This window comes from Ctenopharyngodon idella, chromosome 17 (genome assembly GCF_019924925.1).
Source record: "Ctenopharyngodon idella isolate HZGC_01 chromosome 17, HZGC01, whole genome shotgun sequence".
In the NCBI taxonomy this organism is placed as follows: Eukaryota; Metazoa; Chordata; class Actinopteri; order Cypriniformes; family Xenocyprididae; genus Ctenopharyngodon; species Ctenopharyngodon idella.
The window spans coordinates 34,244,088-34,266,462 of NC_067236.1; the positions used below are offsets into that span (position 1 = coordinate 34,244,088).

Genomic DNA, 22,375 nt, shown 5'->3' on the forward strand with positions numbered 1-22,375 from the left:
ACACGTACACGCATATCACCAGAGAGCAAGGACAACCAGAGTGAGGTCTAGCATTTACAGTGCAAGTCTAACCCAAAGAAGCTGCACACTTCAGCTTTGGGTCATTTACATTCATGGACTACATGAATATTCTGAGTTAAATACAATCTAAGATCTATTAGCACAAAAATATTTTGACTCGTCTCTCAGTTGCAATTGCAATTTACAGTAACGCACTTCCAATGGCAAGTGGGTCAAAGCATAATCCATCCTTTTAAGGTGGGAATACTTTTCTAGCAGATGAACTTCTGATTATGCATTACAGAAGTAATTGCAGTATAGTTTGCTCCATGTAAACAGCACTTTAACATTCCTCCCAGGGCCCATTCTGGTAAACACAGATACTGAGCGAAAGTAACCAAGTAACAGGGTTTGTTATTGATTCTTTCACACCAGATTTTAAAGCTAATACATGTAATGTTCAAGGGTTAAGAATATTTATGAATAGCAATATGGCTGTATTAATAGCATATTTTAAACTTTTATTCACAAGTCTGTTGGATTCTGTTTTAAGTGCACAAATGTAAACCCTGTAAAAATTGGTAACCTGCAACTGTTACATGAAGAGCTGATTACTTGATTTAATGCATAAAAATGTATTTTGTTGGTATAAATGAATGTATTTAGATTTGACATGAATAAAGCCACTTAATTTATTTGTAGGTTACCATTTTTTCAGTAAATATTTTGGTAACACTTTACATTAAGGTCTCATTAGTTAATGTTAGTTGCATGAATTAACATTAACTTACAATGATTTGCAATACATTTGTTTTTATTAATTAACAGTATTTATTAATCTTTGTTAAGGTCAATTAATAAAAATACAACTGTTCATTGTTAGTTCTGTCAGGTCAGGTCCATTAAATAATATTAATTATAATATAATATATAATAATATTAAAATAAATGTTGAATTTAACATGGAACATTGTAAATTGCTACCTATATTTTTGTTTGTTTTTACAACAAGACAGACGAGTCAAAACTATTTACTGTGGTAATCGATCGTATGCCCAAGAAATTGCATTTAACCTAAAATATTCAAGCGAAAAGACAAAAGGTGTTTTGATAGTTAACATATAGGCCTATACACCACTACACATAAATTAAACAAACATATAAAGATTTGTGCATTCTGGAAAATTAGAAGGACAAAGCAAGTGTTCTACAGAAACACTTCGCCTGTCAAAGTCAAACAGGTGCTCCCAGAAACCTGAAGATGAGAGAAAAAATATGAAGATATGGGTCACGGGGGGACAAAAGAATTTGGTCTCTCCCACAACAAAAAGCGAAAGCACATGTTCTCTGGCAGGTCGATCTGCTCAGGGACCATGACAGCTTCAGGTTTCTGTACATAAACATCACAGGAAAATCCCAGAGGGCACCACCATGACAAGTCAAAGGCTTTTTTGTTTTTCAAGATCAAATGCTGCTTTCTGCTTCACACGCAAATATATTCAGGTATACAAGGCAAAGTACATCAATAGAACACAGAAGACTGAAGGCACCCAGATATAGCGGACTCATCAACAAAACATCTATATAATACATGCAGGCCGTGATTTACTAAAGGATTGCATGTAAAAAAAAATAAATAAAAAAAAAAAAAGTCTTAACTGATCTACTAAGGACTGTGTTTTGTCAGTCATATTCATTCATATTTATTTTTAAGTGCCAGCTTTTATCTCATAATAGGACGTACATATGTTGATTCTCACAATAGAATCAACAAGTTTATATCCATTTTGATTAATTTGAGTAAAAATGTGTTTTCTTTACCAAGAAAGTGGCAAGATGAAAACCACTATTTTCTGTTTCAAACTTTCACATAGCATCTTTTGGTTATAATAACATTAAAAATTCAAGATTTTGATTTTCAAAGATTTATTAAAAAAACTAGGATGCCGGGTGTATTCAAGGCGTCACCATTACTGTTTACAGTGCGTGGAATGCTGTGCTGTGATTGGTTGAGCGGATATATCGCATTCTGCAGAGAAAGGAGACTGGCGTTTTTCACGGTTTGGAAAGAAAGGAAGAAAACATGACAGAATAACACAGCGGATTTCGCATTTTGAGTAAAATAAAAAATTGACTTTTCAATACCGATACCCAGATACCGATATACAATACTGATTTTGGCAAGAACTCAATTTTTTAAAAATGGCGTTTAGCGCGTTTTGGAACCAAACTCTTCATATGTACATTTATATAACTAATTTTAATATACACTACCTTTTAAAATGGGGTAGATTTTTTTATGTTTTTGAAAGAAGTCTCGTATGCTCACCAAGGCTGCATTTATTTGATCAAAAAATACAGTAAAAACAATAATATTGTGAAATATTATTAGAAGGAGGCCGAGGAGCCAACAGAGAGAGACATGAAGGGGGAGATGATGGAGGGAGGAGTCAGGGACTAGACGATGGAGGAAGGAACCAGGGAGTGACCAGAGCAGATCCATTAGGATGAAGGCCCACAGCTGAACCGATGGAGGGAGGAGCCAAGGTGGAGCCAGGCCTGACAGACTGAGGTGGAGCTAGAAGGGGTGGAGACCCAGGCAGATGCAAGGAGACGAAGACCCGGGGTGACACCATAGGCCTGGAGGGAGTGAGGAAAATGTCAGAACCGGAGCGAAGGCAGAGCTCAGCGGACGGGAACGAGGGAGCCAGCGGAGCCCGAGGGAGCGTGGAGCCAAGTTGAAGCCGATGGGAAGCAAGGCCTAGGTGGAGTCCAGTGCTCACAGGCTTGAGGTGAAGCCAGGGGATCGACAGGGCGGAGCTGGAGACCTGGAAGCCCAAGGTGCTACTGAAGGAGGAGTGAAAGGGCTGAATGGAGCCAGCGGGGGTGGGGTCAAGGAACTGAATGGCATTGTCAGAGAATGAGGGAGTGGGAGGCTGGGTGGAACCGGCGGCGGCGAAGGAGACAGGAGGCTGGGAGGGACCAGTGGGGGCAAAGGACACTTGTACCTGGGAGGGACCAGTGGTGGTGAAAAGATACTTGTGGCTGGCCGGGACCAGCGATGGTGAAGGACACTTGAGGATGGGAGGGACCAATGGTGGCGAAGGACACTTGAGGCTGGGAGGGACCAATGGTGGCGAAGGACACTTGAGGATGGGAGGGACCAATGGTGGCGAAGGACACTTGAGGCTGGGAGGGACCAATGGTGGCGAAGGACACTTGAGGATGGGAGGGACCAATGGTGGCGAAGGACACTTGAGGCTGGGAGGGACCAATGGTGGCGAAGGACACTTGAGGATGGGAGGGACCAATGGTGGCGAAGGACACTTGAGGATGGGAGGGACCAATGGTGGCGAAGGACACTTGAGGATGGGAGGGACCAATGGTGGCGAAGGACACTTGAGGATGGGAGGGACCAATGGGGGCAAAGGACACTTGTACCTGGGAGGGACCAGTGGTGGTGAAAGACACTTGTGGCTGGCCGGGACCAGCGATGGTGAAGGACACTTGAGGATGGGAGGGACCAATGGTGGCAAAGGACACTTGAGGCTGGGAGGGACCAATGGTGGCGAAGGACACTTGAGGATGGGAGGGACCAATGGTGGCGAAGGACACTTGAGGATGGGAGGGACTAGTGATGGCGAAGGACACTTGAGGATGGGAGGGACCAGCGGTGGCGAAGGACACTTGAGGATGGGAGGGACCAGTGATGGCGAAGGACACTTGAGGATGGGAGGGACCAGTGATGGCGAAGGACACTTGAGGATGGGAGAGACCAGTGATGGCGAAGGACACTTGAGGATGGGAGGGACTAGTGATGGCGAAGGACACTTGAGGATGGGAGGGACCAGTGATGGCGAAGGACACTTGAGGATGGGAGGGACTAGTGATGGCGAAGGACACTTGAGGATGGGAGGGACCAGTGATGGCGAAGGACACTTGAGGATGGGAGGGACCAGTGGTGGTGAAGGACACTTGAGGATGGGAGGGACCAGTGATGGCGAAGGACACTTGAGGATGGGAGGGACCAGTGGTGGTGAAGGACATGGCACGTGGGATTCCGGAGTGCTGTGAAGCTTACACTGTGGATAAATGCTCCAAAATCTTTTGTGACAATGTAAAAGTCTGTTACTTTTGATCAATTTAATGCATCCTTGCTGAATAAAATAAAATATATTTTAAATATAAATAATAAATAAAATATAAATTTTCTTTAAAAAAAACTTAATGACCCCAATCCTTTGAATGGTAGTGTAAGCCTATATACAGTATATTATCGAATAAATAAATAAATGATGGCATTCAGTGAGAGCCGTGGCTGGTACTTGGTTCAAGCACCACATGCAATAGCCTTGTTTTAAAAGACGGATCCAACCTACTTGCATGTATCATCATTTGTGAAATTATTCTTCAACTAAGTGCACACACTAATTAGCACTCTCTGATCTTAGCAAATCAGGGCCATCATGTATATAAAATCTATATACAGAAAAACAGACACTGAAACAGACAATTCCCTACCTAGAACACAGACAGCAGCTCAGTTCAGAGCGCCACAGTTCATGTCATGTGAACGTCAGGAATCAGTGGAATATTTACTGAGGTGAAACTACTAGTGTCAATAAAGCAAAAGAGAAAAACCTCCTCTGACATGAGAGAGGATCAAAGAGACGCGAAGCTCTGAGCTGAACAGTTGCCCAAGGCCTTGGTTCATCTTCACATGTGAAGGAACGAAAGCTAACAAGACTCTAACAAATAAGAATCACACTAAACATGTGAAACACTGGTGCAAACTGAACTCAAACACATATTAATGATGTGAACAATCTCTTCGGTGTGCCAGCCAGAGTTATTATAGCTAACTAAATAAAAACTTAATTAACAGAAGAAAATTTATTTAGTTTAGCTTGATGTACTAAAAAGCTAATGGATAAAAATTAATATATTTTTTACATATTTAAAAAAAAAAAAAAGCAATAAATAAAAATGACAAATACACAACAAAATATCTAAAACTTTAATTAAAATGAAAATGAAAATGAAAAATATAAAAATAAAAACTAATTCAAAAAAAATATATAATCTCAATTATGCTAAAATAACACTGATGCCAGCAAATCATTTTGCTCTCCAGCTGTCATTTTTCAAAGGCTTTAGCTGCCTTAAAAGACGTACATCAGTGTTATACTGGTGATCCGTTTTTGATATACGTACAAGGAGAGGATGGGAAAGCAGTTACACACTTAAAATTCTTCAGAAAATCCCATGATGTAGCCCAGAGTTTGTGACCCGGGAACATAAAGTACTTGAGATTCCTGAGAGATTGCAGAGACTGGACACAAATGTGTGTTTGAGGTCATGCGCTGCAGTATATCAGCCTCTGAAGACTGTTACCTGTACACTTGTACATAGACTCGTGGTGGTTCCATGGGCCTCCACAAACGCGGCTCGTACACATACGCCATCCTTACAGAACAGGAACAGTACAGCCAAAGCTGTGAGACCCAATGGTTCTCCACAAGTCAGACAGCAACCGCATATTTTTAACACATTTGTGGGCAGAAATCAGTTTCTGATATTCAATATTGTTAAAGCACAAAACACATATCCATTAGAGCTGGCTTTTAACCGAATATGACGTGTTAATGTACCTGTGGGTTTGTGGGCACTGCTGCTCATTGCATGTGCGGTTACTGAGGGGTCGAGGGAGGGAGGCACACAGGTAATCAGAGTAGGCTTCATTATCAATGGTGCAGAAGACCAGACGAGACTGATAACCTAAAATATATGCAAGAAAAATATGTAAAATTGCAGAAGTGCAGAAATCCTTTTTAATACAAATACACCAACCATGAAAAAAAAGCATTACAAATATGAGAAGAAAACCCAATCATAACAACTTCATGTGAGACATAATATAAGTAGCTTTTCTCAACCAGAGGGCTTCAGCAAGACAAAACAAGCATTAAAGGGGTCATGAACTGTGTTGTTTTATTGTTTTATAATGTTTCCTGGGGTGCACTTATAATGTTAATATGCTTTTTACATCAAAAGTTGTCATAATTTAGAAATAAAAGGCATTTTTACCCTACCCTGATTTTATCTTCTGATTTGAATGCTCTGTTTTAAGGGGCGTGTCTGCTGTGAGACTTCAGTGTAAACGCCCACTGCTGTGATTGGCTGACATCTTTCCATTTGAAATAGCTAAGAATTACTCTCCCAAAAACACATTTTTACTATTATAGCTCTCAAGGTTAACTAATCGTGAAAAGTTTCGCATTACATTTAGATCTATGGTATTATATTTAGATCGTGGCATGAAAGGTTGCAGTGATGATCATTGTAGTCGATCACAGACATGTTGTTGAGATCATGAAAGCAGTGATCTCGTCACTGAAACTCAATTTCTGCACACTAACCAATGCTTTCATCATAACTAACAGTACAACACACGATGTATCTAAGAGATTTGTTGAATAAAATGGGAGTTTTGAGTCCAGAACTCAGTCACTGATAAACTCGTGCTGTTTGATTGACAGCTCTAGTGATTGTAAAGGGAGCGTTCTTGAAATAGGCGTTGATTTCTTCTGTGGAGGCGGCGTTTCACCTATCCTGATCTGGGACGAGTCGTTTACTGTGTCTAGTGTCAATAAAAGCTTTTATTGGACTAACAAGGAAGTTTTCAGTTCTGAAACGTACAGGATATTCTTATAGTACGATGACCTCTTATATATCAAGGTAAAGTTGATTTCTCACTTCATGACCTCTTTAAAATAACCTAAAACTACTAACAATTCAAAATGAAAGATGTATTACTTTTTGTTTTGTAATTAGTTCCTTCAATAACTCATTTTTGTTAATGAACCAGGATTCTCACAGACTAGGATACATGAAAAACTTTAAAAATGTGATTTTTTAGCCTTGAAGTCATTGAAATTAATAAAATTGTAAAACGTCTTGGAAATTTTAATGATTTTTTTCCTAGTTACATCAAGCTCTAAAAGATTTTTGTGTAGAAATTGCTGATAAATTGCTATCTGTGAGTAGAAAAAAAGTGTAAGAACAGTTGTGTCACGTTTTGAGTTTGCTTTTGATCTGTTTCCCTGTTCTGTTCATGTATGAGTTTGTTTTTCTTTGGTCACATGTTCTCCTCAGTTTCCCGCCACTTGTTTGTTGTCTTGGTTACTGATTAATTAGTGTCTTCAGCTCAGGTGTGTCTTGTTAATTTAGTTTCGTTTACCTCCTTGTTTGCTCTGTATTTAAGCCTTCAGTTTCAGTCCAGTCCTTGTCCTGTATTGTATAATTTCCTGGTCATTTTCCTGTTCCTTGTTCCATTAAATGTTATCCCAGGTGAAAAAATTACATTTCTATAATGTACTTAAAGTGCTCTATTTTCACGCACTAATTTTGTACTTAATATACTAAAAATTCTTCTTTAGTACTGCTTAAGATAATCTTAAGAACATCTAAGTGTACTCAACTGTGCTATTTTGAGACACCATGAAATATGAAGTAAAATGTGCTTTTAATATACTGTATTAAAAAAATGTATTTAGTTACCACTAGTAGTATAGTATGGGTTCAAATGTACTATAAGTGGTAACTAAATATATTTTTTAAATACAGTATATTAAGAGCACATTTTACTTCATATTTCATGGTTATGGAATTATGAAATTATGGAATTTAAAATGTTTTATAATTTTATTCAATTTTTTTAATATATTACCACTCCTAGTTTCTGTAAACAAAGTTTGGAAATGAGCAGCTTTGTCATTACAGCAGAAGTACAAGAAAATACCAGTTTTGTCATTTGCCACTTTAAATGTTTGAGCTCTATAAAGGCGGATGGATTCTGTTTGGCTGTCAATGTTTTTAATATTCATCAGCTGGGGGAAAAAAAATGATTTGAAAGTGATTCAAACAGTATCGTTTCTCTGTGTTGTTATCGTTATAGCTGTGGTGTGGACTTCCCTATTCTCGTAGAATTAAAATGATTAATAAAACTTTATAGTTATCGTCATTGTGTGAACACGCTTTAAGGACAGGCTGCTCTGTCTTGGTGCCCAGGCTTTTTCTGCTCTCCTTACTAGATATTCATAAAGCCTGTTATTATACGTCATTTGTATTATCATGTCATCTTATCTGAAGCCACGAAGAGTTCAAGCTGTGATGATACGCTTCTCGACGGCAATTTCTCCAGATGCTCCGTAGTGAAAACAACCTCCACATTGCCTAGACACTCCTGAGGAGGCTGGCCTTTCATCAGACATGAAATATGCCAAAAATTAAACACCCCCTTTAAGCTCTTCAAACAGTGCCACTTTTGAGCTTAAACACCTCAGGATGTAGTGCTCTGCTGTTTCTGTTTGCCTCGAAACACACCCTACCTATCCTGTTCAGTTCAGTCCAGTGTGATGGTGACAAATCTTCACCAATGAATAAGTAAAAAGCCTTACTGGCTGTTTCTGGCAGTAATTCCAAATTCACAGAACTACCGTGACACTCTTTAAGACACGATACTGTATGTGAATATGGTAAAACTACTAATAGATATCACTAACATTTAGGTTTAGTCTTAAAAATGACAGTATGAACGCTAAGTGAACCAGGACTAAATGTATCATTTTCTTTGGTCTGGAATGTTATGTTTAACACTACTGGTCAAAAGTGTGAAATAAATGCACTTAAAACAGCAATATTATGAAATATTATTACAATTTAAAAGAACGGTTTTCTACTGTAACATACTGTGAAATGAAATTTATTCCTGTGATGCAAAGCTGAATTTTCAGCATCAAAATCTCAAAATTGACCAGTGCCTAAAAAAATAATGGTTTTGCCTGTAGTGTCTTGCATGAAGTGAAACACAGACTTCCTCTGACACTGACCTGAGCCACACTCTTTGCTGCAGGCGGACCAGGAGCCATAGCTCCAGTAGTAGCCCTCGGTCAAGCGTCCGTTAGGCAGATAATACTCATACTCCACGCCCTCATTGGCCTCTTGAGAGATTAGCTGTAGATAAACAAAGACACTGATGCTCATAGTATTCAATGTGAAAATGGTGCATGCAGTATGTTTAGGTTCATTTCACTGGCTCTTCTTCATTGCGTCTTTCAGACGTTAAACCACTTTTGCTGTAAGGAAGCCCTTAAAGCTTCTCTTTTGTTGATATGTGCTTCTCATTACAAGTTTGTAAAGAGGGTTAGTGCATGTTTCATTCCTAAATGCACGATGAAGTGACTCAAACTCAAAGCCGATGCAGATGGAGTTCATGTTGAGCAGCATTAACTGCTCGAGACGCTCTGAGATGCTGGTGGATCATGAGCTGAACACGTATAAATGAACACAGTGCTGAGCTCCACTCTGACACTGGCTCTCACCTCTATCACCAGAGGCTCAGTCGTAGGGCCACGGCCAGTGATTATCTCGGGGGTCTTTTCCCCTTCTGTTCCCCTCTGGTAATACAGCACGGTGCTGGCAATGTGCGCGGCACGAGAGAAATCGATCACCCAGTGTCCATTGAGGTAGTACTCACCACGCAGGTTCTTGATTGCTGTTAGAGAAAATAAATGTAATGATAAAAAGGTTGATGCTAATGATGAAAAGATTAGGATTGAGATCGCATTCACATACACTCACCAAGGTAATTGCGTGTTGGTACAGTTTCCTTGATGCTAATAGAGGTAGCTCCAACAGGGATGATGAACATTTGATTGTAACCTGTAGGTAGGGGGTAAAACTACTTTTTTAGGCATATTTGTCCATATATTTCTAAATCCGGCTGGATCTTAGGTGAGTTTACCTTTGGGCAGGTTGCGCATTGAGAAATTGTTTTTGACTAGACTGCATGACTGTCCATTTCCTCCACACTGTAGACAGGGGTCCTCCTCCTGGGCCGACTCCAGCATGTTATCACAGCCGAGACGCTGCGAGCAGACAGAGACAGAGACAGAGACAGAGTGCTCACAACACACCCTTCACAGTCAAGGCAAAACACAGGGACAGTGCTCTATTGTTTAACTCCACACCCATAAGGCTCTCTATGTCCACGGAGAAATCTCAAACAGGCAATTAAAGGCTCTTTTTTGACACAATAAATAAAGTTCATGTTTTCACTGTTCACTGTCTTCAGTGTATCTGCACGGTTTTTAAGGCGAGACACCCCAGGTGAATAGGGTAAAAAATTAACTAATAGGTATCACCATACTTCCCCAGTTGATTGATTACATAAAAAATTGCAAAAAAAAAAAATTGTATTACAAGTTTTCTGAAATGTTTCGTTTAAATATGCAAACAAGGCGTTATCTAATTAAATATGCACTACTTTGCATATATGTCTAGAACAAAAATGTGAACATTGGATGACGTCAGGTTCAAAATTCTTGTTTCAATCAGTGTTTCAACCGCATAAATTAACCGCTTGTAAACACGTGATCTTACCTCAGGAAAGCCATTCAATGTCCATAAACTCATTAGTCAACTAGAAATAATAAGTCTAAAGAGGCGCTTTTGGCTAAATATATGCACAACTAAATTACATATTTGTTTTATTTTTCGCTTATTTTTGTTATTTTAACCTGTTGTCTTCAGTATTTAATGTATATTTGAATAAATCTGCCATGAAAACAAGTTTTAATTACAGCCACCGTTTAAATGTTTATATTTCAACAACGAACTAATATATCATTAAAAATGTATATAAAAACTGCCCTATATGTGTCATGGTTTGAGTTGTGTTTTGTTCTGTTTAGTTGTTCACATCTAGAGTTTGTTTTTCATTAGTCACATGTTCTTCTTTGTTCTTAGTTTCCCGCCACTTGTTTGTTACTATGGTTTCTGATTTGATTAGAGTTCAGCTGTGTCTCGTTAATTAGCTCCTCAGTTCTGTGTATTTAAGCCTTTGTTCAGTTCAGTTGTCAGTTCTCTGTTGCATTTACGTCATTGTTTTTGTTCTTTTCCTGCCTGTTTATTAAAGGTGCAGTATGTAAGATTTCTGTCCGCTAGAGGTCACTAGAGGCCTATTCAAAACAAAGCCGTAGCTTGATGACGCCAAGTTTGATCGCGGAATCTTGGGACATGTGGTCTTCACCTCAACGGCCGGTGGAAAAGAATCGGGAGAGGACTCGGGCAGAAATCATGTTCGTGGATGCGATTATTAACGTTACTGTAGTATGAAGCAGAGCAGGACCGAGTGTTGTGGGAGCTGAACGAGGCCGCTGGAGCGATTGCGCAACACACGCTTCACGAGCAGCGGAACTTTTATTATGCCACAGTCGCCGCTTCTGCTTTTCCGGTCATGAGTATGAGGTAACACAGCTCTGTTTATCATATTAGATACATTTGAGGGTGTTGAAAATGATGTTATAACGTTACTCTGTGCATTCGCTCGGCGGCTGCTGTGAGACACTGTTACACACTGCAGTAAGATAGATCGATTTTACAATATCATATTAAATGCTGGATGGCTTGTGTTGATAAATGGCATGCAATTAATTTTGAAACGTATTGTATGATGGAGAAAATGCTGTATTACTGTTAATAAAAATAAAGCTGCATCTGATTATGCTATGTTAGCTACTTAGCATAATAAACAGTTGTTCTCTTGTCTATTAAAACATGTACATATAATTAGGAAACCGAGGGTAACGCGGGTATGACGCAATTGACAGGCGACTCCTCACACGTCCCAGAGCCTTGGTTAAAATTGCAATTTTCTCACAAATTAATACTAGTTGCAAACATTTGGGATATTGTAAGTACTCAAGTGAACAAAATATATAACACTGGCCTAGTGGTTTTTGGATATTTTACTGCAAAAATATTACATATTGCACCTTTAAGTCTGTTTTGGAGTTTATTTAATAAATGTACTGCTGCACTTAGATCCTGCATCCTCTATTTTGATTTCAACCACGTGTTACAATATGCAATTTAAAGTTTTATATACAACTCAGCTTTTATTTAAGTGCTGATTATTAAATTTGATTAATTAAGTAAAGTTTATTATTAGTTTTGGGTTTTGGTTAAATGAGAACTTTAATTTCGGTTTTGATTTTTCAATAAATTTCAGTGCATCACTAATGACTGAAAAATTAACCACTTTTTTGACCAAAAAAAAAAATTTAGTCTGCACTCAGGTAAGTTGGTATTGTTGTTAAGAATATTATTGGCTCTTCCATTGATCCTCATGTTTAAGTTGCTTTGAATAAAAGTGTCTGCTAAATGCATAAATGTAAAAGTCAGTTGGTTAAAATAAGCGATAACGTTGAGTGTTCTAGAAGATTGCTGTGCTAACCTTACAGAGCCCGTTCACACAGATGTCCTTTCCTCCAGGGTGGCAGGGTGTGCCGTCCACCACCGCAGACTTGTGGCGAAAGTAGAAATTCTCTCCTCTGGGAATGCAGTTCAACTCACAGGGATTCTCTCCTGAACAGAAGAAAGAAGATACAGCTCAACATCAGCATTGTCACCTGTACAGAATACTGTCAAGAGCCAAAACATTAAAGAGAGAAAACACTATTTAGATCTACATGATCTTTAGACAAAATGAAACAAAACTACATCACATTCATTGTAAATGCTGTAGCATTAAAAGCATGTAATATAGCACACACATTACATGGGCTAGTTTTATATTAGTCATGCACTGAAATTTTGGGGGCCAAAAATGAATTTTCGGTTTCGGCTGATACAATTTTGGTAGGCTGAAATAATTGACTGAATTAGCACTTCTCTGATGGCGTATTTTGACTGTGTCAGTGTCTTTTCGTTGATAAGCTTCAACAGGTAAACATGTCTGCTGTGTGGACGCTAGCGCTGGGTTGACAATATTGATTTTGATTTTAATCGATCTTCATTTTGATGAAGCAAGATATTTTAGTCTGTGCTGTTTTCAGTTGATGTGTGAACAAAACTTCACTAAACATTATTTGTTGCGCCTCACATCCAATAATCACAATAAGCTTTGTGCTTTGTTAATTTTGATGTGAAACAAAGACACATCTTTCAAATTCTATTTTCTTACGAAATAAATGCGGTTTTGTGGTTCTTAAATGTGTGGTGACAGATCACTGCAGTTGAACTGATCATCTCTTCCTCTTTACTACAGTTACAGCACCAAATAAACATCAATGATCATCAGAAGATACAGAAATAAAATGAATCATGTCTCATGTAATCAATCAATCAGTGTTTCAACCGCAGAAAGACGTCAATAAAACAGCTTGTAAACAATATGTCATGCAACATTACCTATTCATTGTATTTTTACCTATTGTCTTGATTAATGTATGTGTAATTATATATTTAGAAAGTTTATATAAAAACTGTCTTATGTGCAATTTATATTTTATATGTTTATTTGAGTGCTAATAAATTTGATCAATTGATTATTAAATAATCCTCATTTTCAGGTAAATGAACATGAAAATCATTTTGGTGCATCATTATTTTATGATGTTATTGTGTGAAAAGTAAAAAGCAGGATAACCATTCTGCTAAACTTCCAGTTGTATAATAGTCAATAATTTGGTGAACTATCATCCCTGACACAGAAAATCACTTCCTGTCTGTACATACCACCATAATATGGCAGCCATTTGTAGTGCTTTCCTTGAAAATCAGTGCCATCGAATTGAGAGCACTGTTCTTCTCTGAAATCCCTGGAACCCTCCGGACAGTCCTGATAACTCGGAGAATTCAGATCACATACATTACTGTTCAAAGCTCTGGGGTCAGAAAGATTTTTTTAAAGAAATTAATACTTTTTAATCAACAAGCATGCATTATATTTATCAAAAGTGAGAGTAAAAACATAATTCTTTTAAACTTTCTATTCATCAAAGGATCCTTAAAAATAAAAAGTATCACTATTGCCACAAAAAATATGAAGCAGCACAACCGTTTTCAACATTCATAATAAGAAATGTCTAAATCATCATATTAAAATGATTTCTGAAGGATCATGTGACACTGAAGACTGGAGTAATGATGCTGAAAATTCAGCTTTGATCACAGGAATAAATTACACTTTACTATATATTCACATAGAAAACAGCTGATTTACACTGTAATAATATTTCACAATATCACATTTTTTACTGTATTTTTGATTAAATAAATGCAGCCTTGATGAGCAGAAGAGACTTTTGAAGAGACCCCAAGCTTTTAAACCATAGTGTAAATACTAATTATGTCAAAAAAATCAATATACAATGCTAAAAAAGAATAAATTCTCAAATATATCAATGCCATTAATTGATCAAGTATAAGATTTAATTAAGATATTTAAATAAAGATTTAAATAAGATTCACATGGGTCATTGAGCAGAAGAGCTTTCGGTGTGTACCTGGATATTACATGAGCGATGGGACTTATCTGGACCCACACAGCTGTGACCACCATCAGTCCTGCAGAGAGAGGACAGATGAGCACAAAGATGGCACACCGCTGTCAAAATAAAAGTCACACTCACAACACTTATTGGCCAAGCCTGATGCTGATATTTAAGAACCACACCGCAGACTTAAAGTGAACCATACTCAGAATGCCTCATTTGGACTTTAAATGACCCCCAAAGTGTAAAAAAAAAAAAAAATCCTAAAATAGCAAGTGTCTCATATTATAGACATGTCTAAGGATGCATACAAACGCACACCCTCACTAAAGAAACACACACCCACACAGACACACAAATGCACAGAGATCATAACAAGTGTTTATGGGTGTGTTGAGGGCTGATGCCTCAATCTCTTCTGAGACACAACAAATTCTGCACTACTTCATACCTCAACCTGTCTGCTCCACGTCATCCTGTTCTTTTGTACTCATACATCAATAACATTATTAATGAGTGGATACAGCTGCATGGACTTTCCAGTATTTCTAAATGTTATGTCAGCACATGACAGACAGTAATATTGCAAGGAAAAAGTCAGGGTGTGGCGCCTGATTCATTCACCCGGCGAGACTAGAGTGCACAGGTATAAACACTTGCAACAAGCTGGAAGAGAGATGTCTGAAAGTCTCAGAAAGATCGCCTCAGGGGGACGTTTCAGTGTTGAGCGAGAAGTGTATTTAGGAGCTCAAATTTCTTCCAAGTTACTGAGATCAATGTCAAAACTGTTTCTGGGAAACTCTGACACACACAGAGTGTTAGATTTCTCAACGCATCATGCATGCATTGTAACTTCATTCAAATACAGTAGCCTACATCAGACAGAACAGATTCTGACTGGTAGAAATACCGTTTGTATTGTTCAGTTTCTATAGGCATGGGCAATGGGTTTGTATTAGACCACAAAAGTATCATTTAACTAAACATGGGCTAGGCAAATAATTTAAAGAGGAGTGGTAAGTTGATAGACAATCTTCCTCTTCTTCATAAGCACCATTCACAGGGTAAAATGCAAGACAGAACAAGCAGACCAGATTCCAACACCCAGATTTATGGCCAAAGCTCTCAATGTCCTGGTGAAGACTTTCCCCAGCCAAGTCCCTATCAGTCAAACACATAATTATACAATGTAACAAGTTCCACTTAAAGTGCATACTTGACCTTGCATACTTGACTAAACCAGTGTGTGTGACAAAAGAGCTGTTTCAAGCATTTCGAGTTCCATAAAGAATCTTTCAGTGAACAGTTCTTAAAAGAAACACATATCCCTTTAGTGTAAATAATATTTTAATAATCTAAAGAAACTTTGTCCACTATAAAGAACCTTTTGTGCATTTGAAACTCTTTCCCTGTCAGCGTTTTAGTTTTAAGTTGCCAGTTTTTAAGTTTTTGATCATATTCATAAAACTTTCATGCCCAGAATATTGTGTTGTATGAATAAACACTGCAGACACTGAATGTAAACACTGAAGAACAGAGCCTCTGCTTTTAAACAGAAAACAAAAGTATTCTAGTGTCATTCTTTTTTAATCAAAACTTGAATTTGTGTAAAAAAAAAAAAAAAAAAAAGTTGAACAAAAAACTGAGAAAATCACATTTTTGTCAAAGACTTCATCCAGATTGGATTCAGAGCGATGATCAAAACATGAATTATCAGAGATCGAGTCCATCAACACCCCAAAGCTTGCACAGTCGTAAACCTCTCGTAAACATCCACCTTCTGGTTTATGCAGATCTTATTCTTTGCTTGTTTTTGATTCAGAGATGCTGTACTGTTTCTGAAGATCCATAACAGTGCCCCCTACCGTATAACAGCGCAAACACAAACTGCCGGAGTAACTCATCAATGGCGGGGAAGCGTTGTGTCATTAATGACGGAACATTTCATCAATGGCATGGAAAGAGTTAAGAGTGTAAAATAATGTCTTAGAAAAAGAGATATTATTATCATTTATATCACTTAACACCAGAGGACAGGCATGGTTCCCATGAGGCTTCTCTATTAAGCAGAAGAGGTATTCAAGGGTGAATTATAAACTCCTTGACATCTGTTCTACCCTTGAACCATTGGGTGACACAACTCAAGTGTTATTACAATTACAGTAAATAAAAGAGTCTCTCAAAGACAAAGTCCACTTACCGCTGGGTTACACATCGCCTGGTCCTCAGGGTAACCCCACCGCCACAGCTGCGACTGCATTCACCGTACGGACCCCACTCATCCCAGAAATCACCAGTGGGTTGCTATAAACAGTTAAGAAATCATATGTTTCTATCAAATAACATTTGAAGTTAAAAATGCAATGAAACAGAAGTAGCAAGAGATATTCTCTTCCTCATTATAATGTACATCTGATTATAATAGATTGTATAACGAATGGGAAATGTTGAGATTAAGGATGGCTCGATACCACTTTTTCATGTCTGATACTGACTCCGCAATCTTGCCGATATCACTGCCAATCCGATACTATTATTTACTAGAATGTATTTGTTCTTGATCAGTTTAGAATATCTATACCATATTAACTACATACTATTTCATTATAAATAAAGAGAATATGTTGATGGATTTTTAGTCTGTTTTTCTTCATTTACCTGTTTCCTTTGTTCTAGTTTCCCACTAGTCATTCATTTTCATGGACACTCATTCAACCATCACACCTGTTTGTTATTTTGTCATCATCACTGTGTATTTAAGTTCCTCTTTGTGCTCCATTCAGTTGTCCAGTATTGTTGTGTCTACATGCTGTTTTGCTGCCTTCTTCGTACCTGTGGATTACCTGAGTTTGTTTTACTTAATAAAAACTTTTGTTTTGGAACCTTTTGTATCTTTCTCATTCTCATCTGAACTAAAACATTACAGAACACTGGACCTGAAAAGTGAAGTCAATAACCATAAACATAGCGCCAATGGGGAGATTTTTCAAGCCCAACAGGGCTATGATTTTCATTTTCCAAGGAGGAAGAGACCTGGAGGAGTACAGGGAGGAGTTCATCAATGCCAGCCACCTCGCCGTCTGCAATGACATCATGCTCACGGAGGGATTTTGGATAGGTCTGGACTACAAGATTCGGCTGGTGATGCCTCAGGGAAACTACTGCTGGACACAGGCAGAGTACATCAGCTTCGCCCTGTGAGTCGACATATCATCCGTCACCACCCCAGAGCCAGGTCCAGCTCCTGCTGTGGATAAGGAGCTAGAGCCCACCACAGACCAAGAGAATCAGCTGATTCCCACCACAGAGATCAAGCCTGAGCCAATGCCTGCTAAGGAGCTAGAGCCAGCAGCCACATCCGTCCCGGAGGAGTAGTCTGAGGTCCTGGTTGACCAGGTGTGTGAGCCAGCCATAACATCCGCAACAGTGGGGGTTTTGGTGAACCTGGATTCAAAGGAATGGTTGATAGACTTGGAAGCAGAGGTAGTGCTTCCCAGCCTTCCCACCCACAAACCTTCTCTGCCGCTGGTCCCTTCCTACACAAATGTATGTTTGTCACCTCTGTCTTCATCATCGCTGCTGGTCCCATCCAGCTCGGAATCTTCTACTCCTTCATCGCTGCTGGTCCTGTCCAGCCCTAGTTCGTCGTCGCCACCAGTCTTAACCATCAGAGTGTTCTTTGTTGCCTCCATTTCTATTCTTCACAGAGCATACTTCCACACTCAGTCTTCCTCTCCTGCACGCTCCACAGAAGCCAGCAATTCCCTCGGCTCTGCCACCGCTGACTGACATGCAGCCCTAATCTGCTTTGGGGCTTCCCGTCCCCAGCCCTGCCCTGGCATGAGGAGTCCTGGCCTCTGCCTGTCAACCAATCAGCTCTGCCCTGGCTCCTCGCCCCCTCGGCTCCACCTGGGACCATCGTCCCTTTGGCTTCACCGGCTCCCTCGTCCCACCGGCTCCACCTTGGTCAGTTATCACTCTACCATCACCACGGACTTCCGGCCTTCGGCTGCGCCTCATCCCTCCACCCCTGTGGCTCCATCAGGTTTCTTCCTTTCTCCTGACTATGCCTCTGTTCTCACTTACACCGGCATTGCCTCAGTCCTCAGGCACCCTGGCTCCACTTTGGCTGCTCGTCACTGGGACTCCACCTTGGCCTTCCAGTCCTTCCATGTCACCAGGTTTCTCTGTCCCACGGACTCCGCCTGGGCCTCTACATCTCAAGGTGTCATCGCTGTTGGTTGGAGCTCCAACTACCACCTTGGCCCCTCCCTCCATCACTGCTGCCCTGGATTGCCTCCCTCATAGCTGTCTCCTGGCTCGCTCTGAGATCTCGTCGGCCATCTGTTCCTCCCTGGATCCTACCACCATCCACGCCTCCATGGCTACTCCCACCGTCAGCTCCTCCATGGTTCCTCCCATCATCTCCTCCATGGCTTCTTTGGTCATCTGCTCCGCCCTGTTTCCTCCCACCTGCTCGCCTATCGGTTTCCAGCGCCTCGCCGGACCCTCATCCACCCCTCCAGAACCTCCACCATTCTTCCCTCAATCTATCCATCACGGAGCGTGACCGTTCCTTCTCAGGTGGGGGCGTTCTATCACGATCTGTGTTTACTTTCATTTCAGTTTCCCGTTTCCTTTGTTCTAGTTTCCCACTAGTCATTAGTTGTCATGGACACTCATTAAATCATCACACCTGTTATTTTGTCATCATCACTGTGTATTTAATTTCCTCTTCGTGCTCCATTCAGTTTTTCGGCATTGTCGTGTATACATGCTGTATCATGGCCTTCTTCGTACCTGTGTAGTTTATTTTACTTAATAAATACTTTTGTTTGAAGTTTCCCTAGTTCGTTTGTCTGTTACCATTGATGTTAAGTGGTTGTGTTTCTGTTATCTACTGAGTTTTAGTGGGTGGATATTAATAAAGACTGTTTTGATTTTCTATTCCTTCGTCCAGTGTGTCTCTACAGCACCCACACGTGACATTAAGTGTATATCTGGTAAAATCTTGATTTTAAAAGTAGAAAGGTTTGTTCTCTCACACCATGTACTGGTTTCTAAACAGTTACACGTCTCTGTTTCAGGTTTCGTAGCTGTAATCTACATTTCATGGTGAAGCAAGTGTAATTTATTGGCTGAACCATCATTGGTTATAGTGTACTGCAGTATTTCACTCACCATAAAAACAGAAGCCAGTAACAGCTGCAGACAGACCACAACCGACAGCATCCTGATCGCTCCTGATGAATCCTCAGTGATGCAGCACTATGGTACAGCACACAGCAGATATGATGAAAAGACAACACCTGTGCTACACAATATTATGCCCACATGACACGTGTAAAACATACCTGTTTTGTGCCAATTCAATGCTCACACACCTAATGTCCTGCAACAGACAAAGGTGTGTGTTAGTTTTCTGTTGATTGGGAAAAGCCCCGAAGCTGTGCATGCTCAAACAGACAAGACACATCACCTCGTCTGAAAACATGAATTATGAAGAAAAAAAGAAAAAAAAAACATTAGTAGGAACGCCTGCCAAACATCCCTTTCAAAGTGTTATTTGAGATTTGACATTTGCACTCATCACCATGCAAATTAAAACATTTGTTTTGTTTTGTTTATTATTTGGTACCCTAGATTGACCAATCCACATCTCTGAACAGCTATAGTCGGGCTGCCGGTAAGGGAGATCACTCTGATTAACTGTTCAGTTTAGCAAATGAGTCAGTGCATGAGAATAACAGTGAAAGTGATGACAGCGAGCAAAGAAGTCAAGACGGTACAGACAGAAGCTTGTTCTAATGTTATGTCATCAGTCCAATACGCAAATATTTTCATAACAACATGAGCCACCTGGAATGAAGAAAGTGATCAGCATGATTGACATTCAAAATGGTAAGCAAGCGCTGTTTGAATGATGAATATAGACCATTGATACCTGCTGATATACAGTTATTTCCTTTCATGCAGGCGCAGAACGCATATGCTAGCTGGTTGTCGACTGTAATCTTTGTGTTGTGTTCAAACAGCTTTTTGGCTTTCCTCACCTCTATAGGTCTTTGACGTCGGTTTGGTGTTTCACGGTCTTATGGCAACGATGTAGAAACCCCCTTTCTGAACCTTTATTTTTAAGATTGTAAATCATCCTGGCAAAAGTCACATACTGTATTCCAGTCTTTAGAATGACTTTAAAATTCATATTCAAATACTGATTAGAACTGAAGTAGCAAACAGGTAACAGTTTTGATGGATGTATCACTTATTTTGACGGCACTGAAACGGTTGTACATCAGATTGAATGATGCACATCGTAACCAAGCCTTAGCTCCCAATAACCCTGTAGAACACAGAAGCACTTTCATGACTGTGATGCAAAATTTCTGACACTGCCAGAATTTCAGAGGCTAAGATTCGCAAATAAACACCCAGTTCAAAGACCCAAAATCTGCCTCAGGTGGCCAACCATAGTTTCAACTCAACTTTAGTTTAGTTTCAGTTGAGAAAAAATATGACTCTACATATCAAAATCACAACTCCTCAGTTGTGTGACTGTGTTGAATTTCTTTACATTGCAATTCAGGACCTAAATTTCTCTTCCTCCAAATTCACATCCCAATTCATCATCCTGTGTTCACTTCAAACCCACATGCCAGTTCATAATGTCTGAATGTGTGTGATGTTGCAGTGATGTGGTTTGTTTGCAGCATCATGTGTGGCACTATATTGTTTGAAGGAAATGACCGGAACTGTCATCTGGGGCTGCCAACAGTGAAAGCTCTTCAATATCCACCAATATACGTTAAACTTCTGAGTAATCAAGCAACCCTCTCAGAAATCATGTTCTATCAGCCTGAAACAAGCTGGAAATGATCTTTATTATGAGAAACGGCTGCTCTGCTGCCAGTCTGAGCATGCTGCCACCTGCCAACGCCGCTCTAAGATGAGACTTTCTGAAGTGAGAAGAAGCCTACTGGTGATTTTGAGCCCACAGACGTAAACTCTCTCCCATTAACACAGCATACAGTCATTGCCAAAACATACAACTACAAATATATCAAGACTACAAATGTAACAAGAAACGAGTTTATGACTGTCAGGACGGTGTGCATCTAAACTAAACACGGGACTATTGAAGTAACTGTAAAGGGTGATTAAAATATTGCGACATAAAAACGGTTATAAAGTATATATATACCTATTTTGATTGATCTTAACTTGCTTTGTTTCGTTTAATGTCATCCGTTGCTCTTACCGTTCACTTTCATTTCAGTGTTTCTACGTTTTTGTTATTTTTTCTGTAAAAATTATATCCAATGACGAAATCCATCCAGATTAACAAAACTGCTAAGACTCTTTTTAATAAATAATCCAGCCACAGTTAAACACATTAACCCCCATCAGAGATGAAGCTATCACTCAACACAGGGTTTGATGAACTGCTCATGTTTCAGCGAGAACGTCAAAAACTTTTTTGTCTCACACAGAAAACACATTGAAAGTAATTAACATTAGCAAAGTCACACACATATAACTCACTTTCTTCCCGGCTGTCGAAAGAAAACAGAGCTGATGTTCGCATCTCACGGTGATGAATCTGCTCTCTGAACTCTCCCTGTTCTCTCTCTGAGGCGCGTGAGAGAAGACTGGTGTTAAATGTCTACACTCACACACTCACACACACACACACACACACACACACACACACACACAGCAGCACTGAGAAAAGAGTGGGGAAAAACTCCCCTAACAAAAATACCAAGATAACTATAAATAGCATACCTTACAACTTCTATTTAAACGTATTATTATTATTATTCTGAGACTAAAATTGTAACTCCTCCTAGAGCTCTAAATTAATAATAATAGTAATAATAACAGCTCCAAACATTTTACAAAACACATATTGATCTCTGCACCAAATAAATGTGCAATACTTAACGTTATACTAATAAATATCTAATGAATTGAACTTAGACTGGAAAGTTTTCCTCTACATCTCACGTGAGTTCCTGAACATGATGAACCTTATC

General features: G+C 39.4%; 2 protein-coding genes across 6 annotated transcripts in view; both read right to left on the bottom strand.

Moving 5' to 3' along the window:
• Positions 1 to 22,013, bottom strand: part of paplna (papilin a, proteoglycan-like sulfated glycoprotein) — a 43,386-nt gene extending 21,373 nt beyond the window's left edge. Inside the window, exons 1-13 of one of the 5 annotated variants that reach the window (XM_051868513.1) lie at positions 21,882 to 22,013; positions 19,694 to 19,731; positions 19,521 to 19,607; positions 16,540 to 16,643; positions 14,352 to 14,412; positions 13,582 to 13,684; positions 12,299 to 12,429; positions 9,806 to 9,929; positions 9,643 to 9,723; positions 9,384 to 9,556; positions 8,892 to 9,015; positions 5,652 to 5,778; positions 5,395 to 5,466 (exon numbers count right to left, since the gene is read on the bottom strand). In XM_051868513.1, the coding sequence (XP_051724473.1) occupies positions 5,395 to 5,466; positions 5,652 to 5,778; positions 8,892 to 9,015; positions 9,384 to 9,556; positions 9,643 to 9,723; positions 9,806 to 9,929; positions 12,299 to 12,429; positions 13,582 to 13,684; positions 14,352 to 14,412; positions 16,540 to 16,643; positions 19,521 to 19,571 (1,151 nt within the window). In that variant the 5' untranslated portion in view covers positions 19,572 to 19,607; positions 19,694 to 19,731; positions 21,882 to 22,013. Of the gene's footprint in view, positions 1 to 5,394; positions 5,467 to 5,651; positions 5,779 to 8,891; positions 9,016 to 9,383; positions 9,557 to 9,642; positions 9,724 to 9,805; positions 9,930 to 10,031; positions 10,054 to 10,443; positions 10,751 to 12,298; positions 12,430 to 13,581; positions 13,685 to 14,351; positions 14,413 to 16,539; positions 16,644 to 19,520; positions 19,608 to 19,693; positions 19,824 to 21,881 lie in introns of those variants that run through there. The other 4 variants (XM_051868514.1, XM_051868515.1, XM_051868516.1 and 1 more) reach the window with 4 other exon arrangements.
• Positions 4 to 5,388, bottom strand: LOC127498789 (sialidase-like). Its single transcript, XM_051868529.1, has 2 exons — positions 3,442 to 5,388; positions 4 to 3,008 (listed from the first exon to the last, which is right to left on the bottom strand). Exons 1-2 carry the CDS (start codon positions 4,045 to 4,047, stop codon positions 2,451 to 2,453), a joined length of 1,164 nt encoding a protein of 387 aa, XP_051724489.1. The 5' UTR covers positions 4,048 to 5,388; the 3' UTR covers positions 4 to 2,450.
• Positions 22,014 to 22,375: the final 362 nt, after the last annotated feature.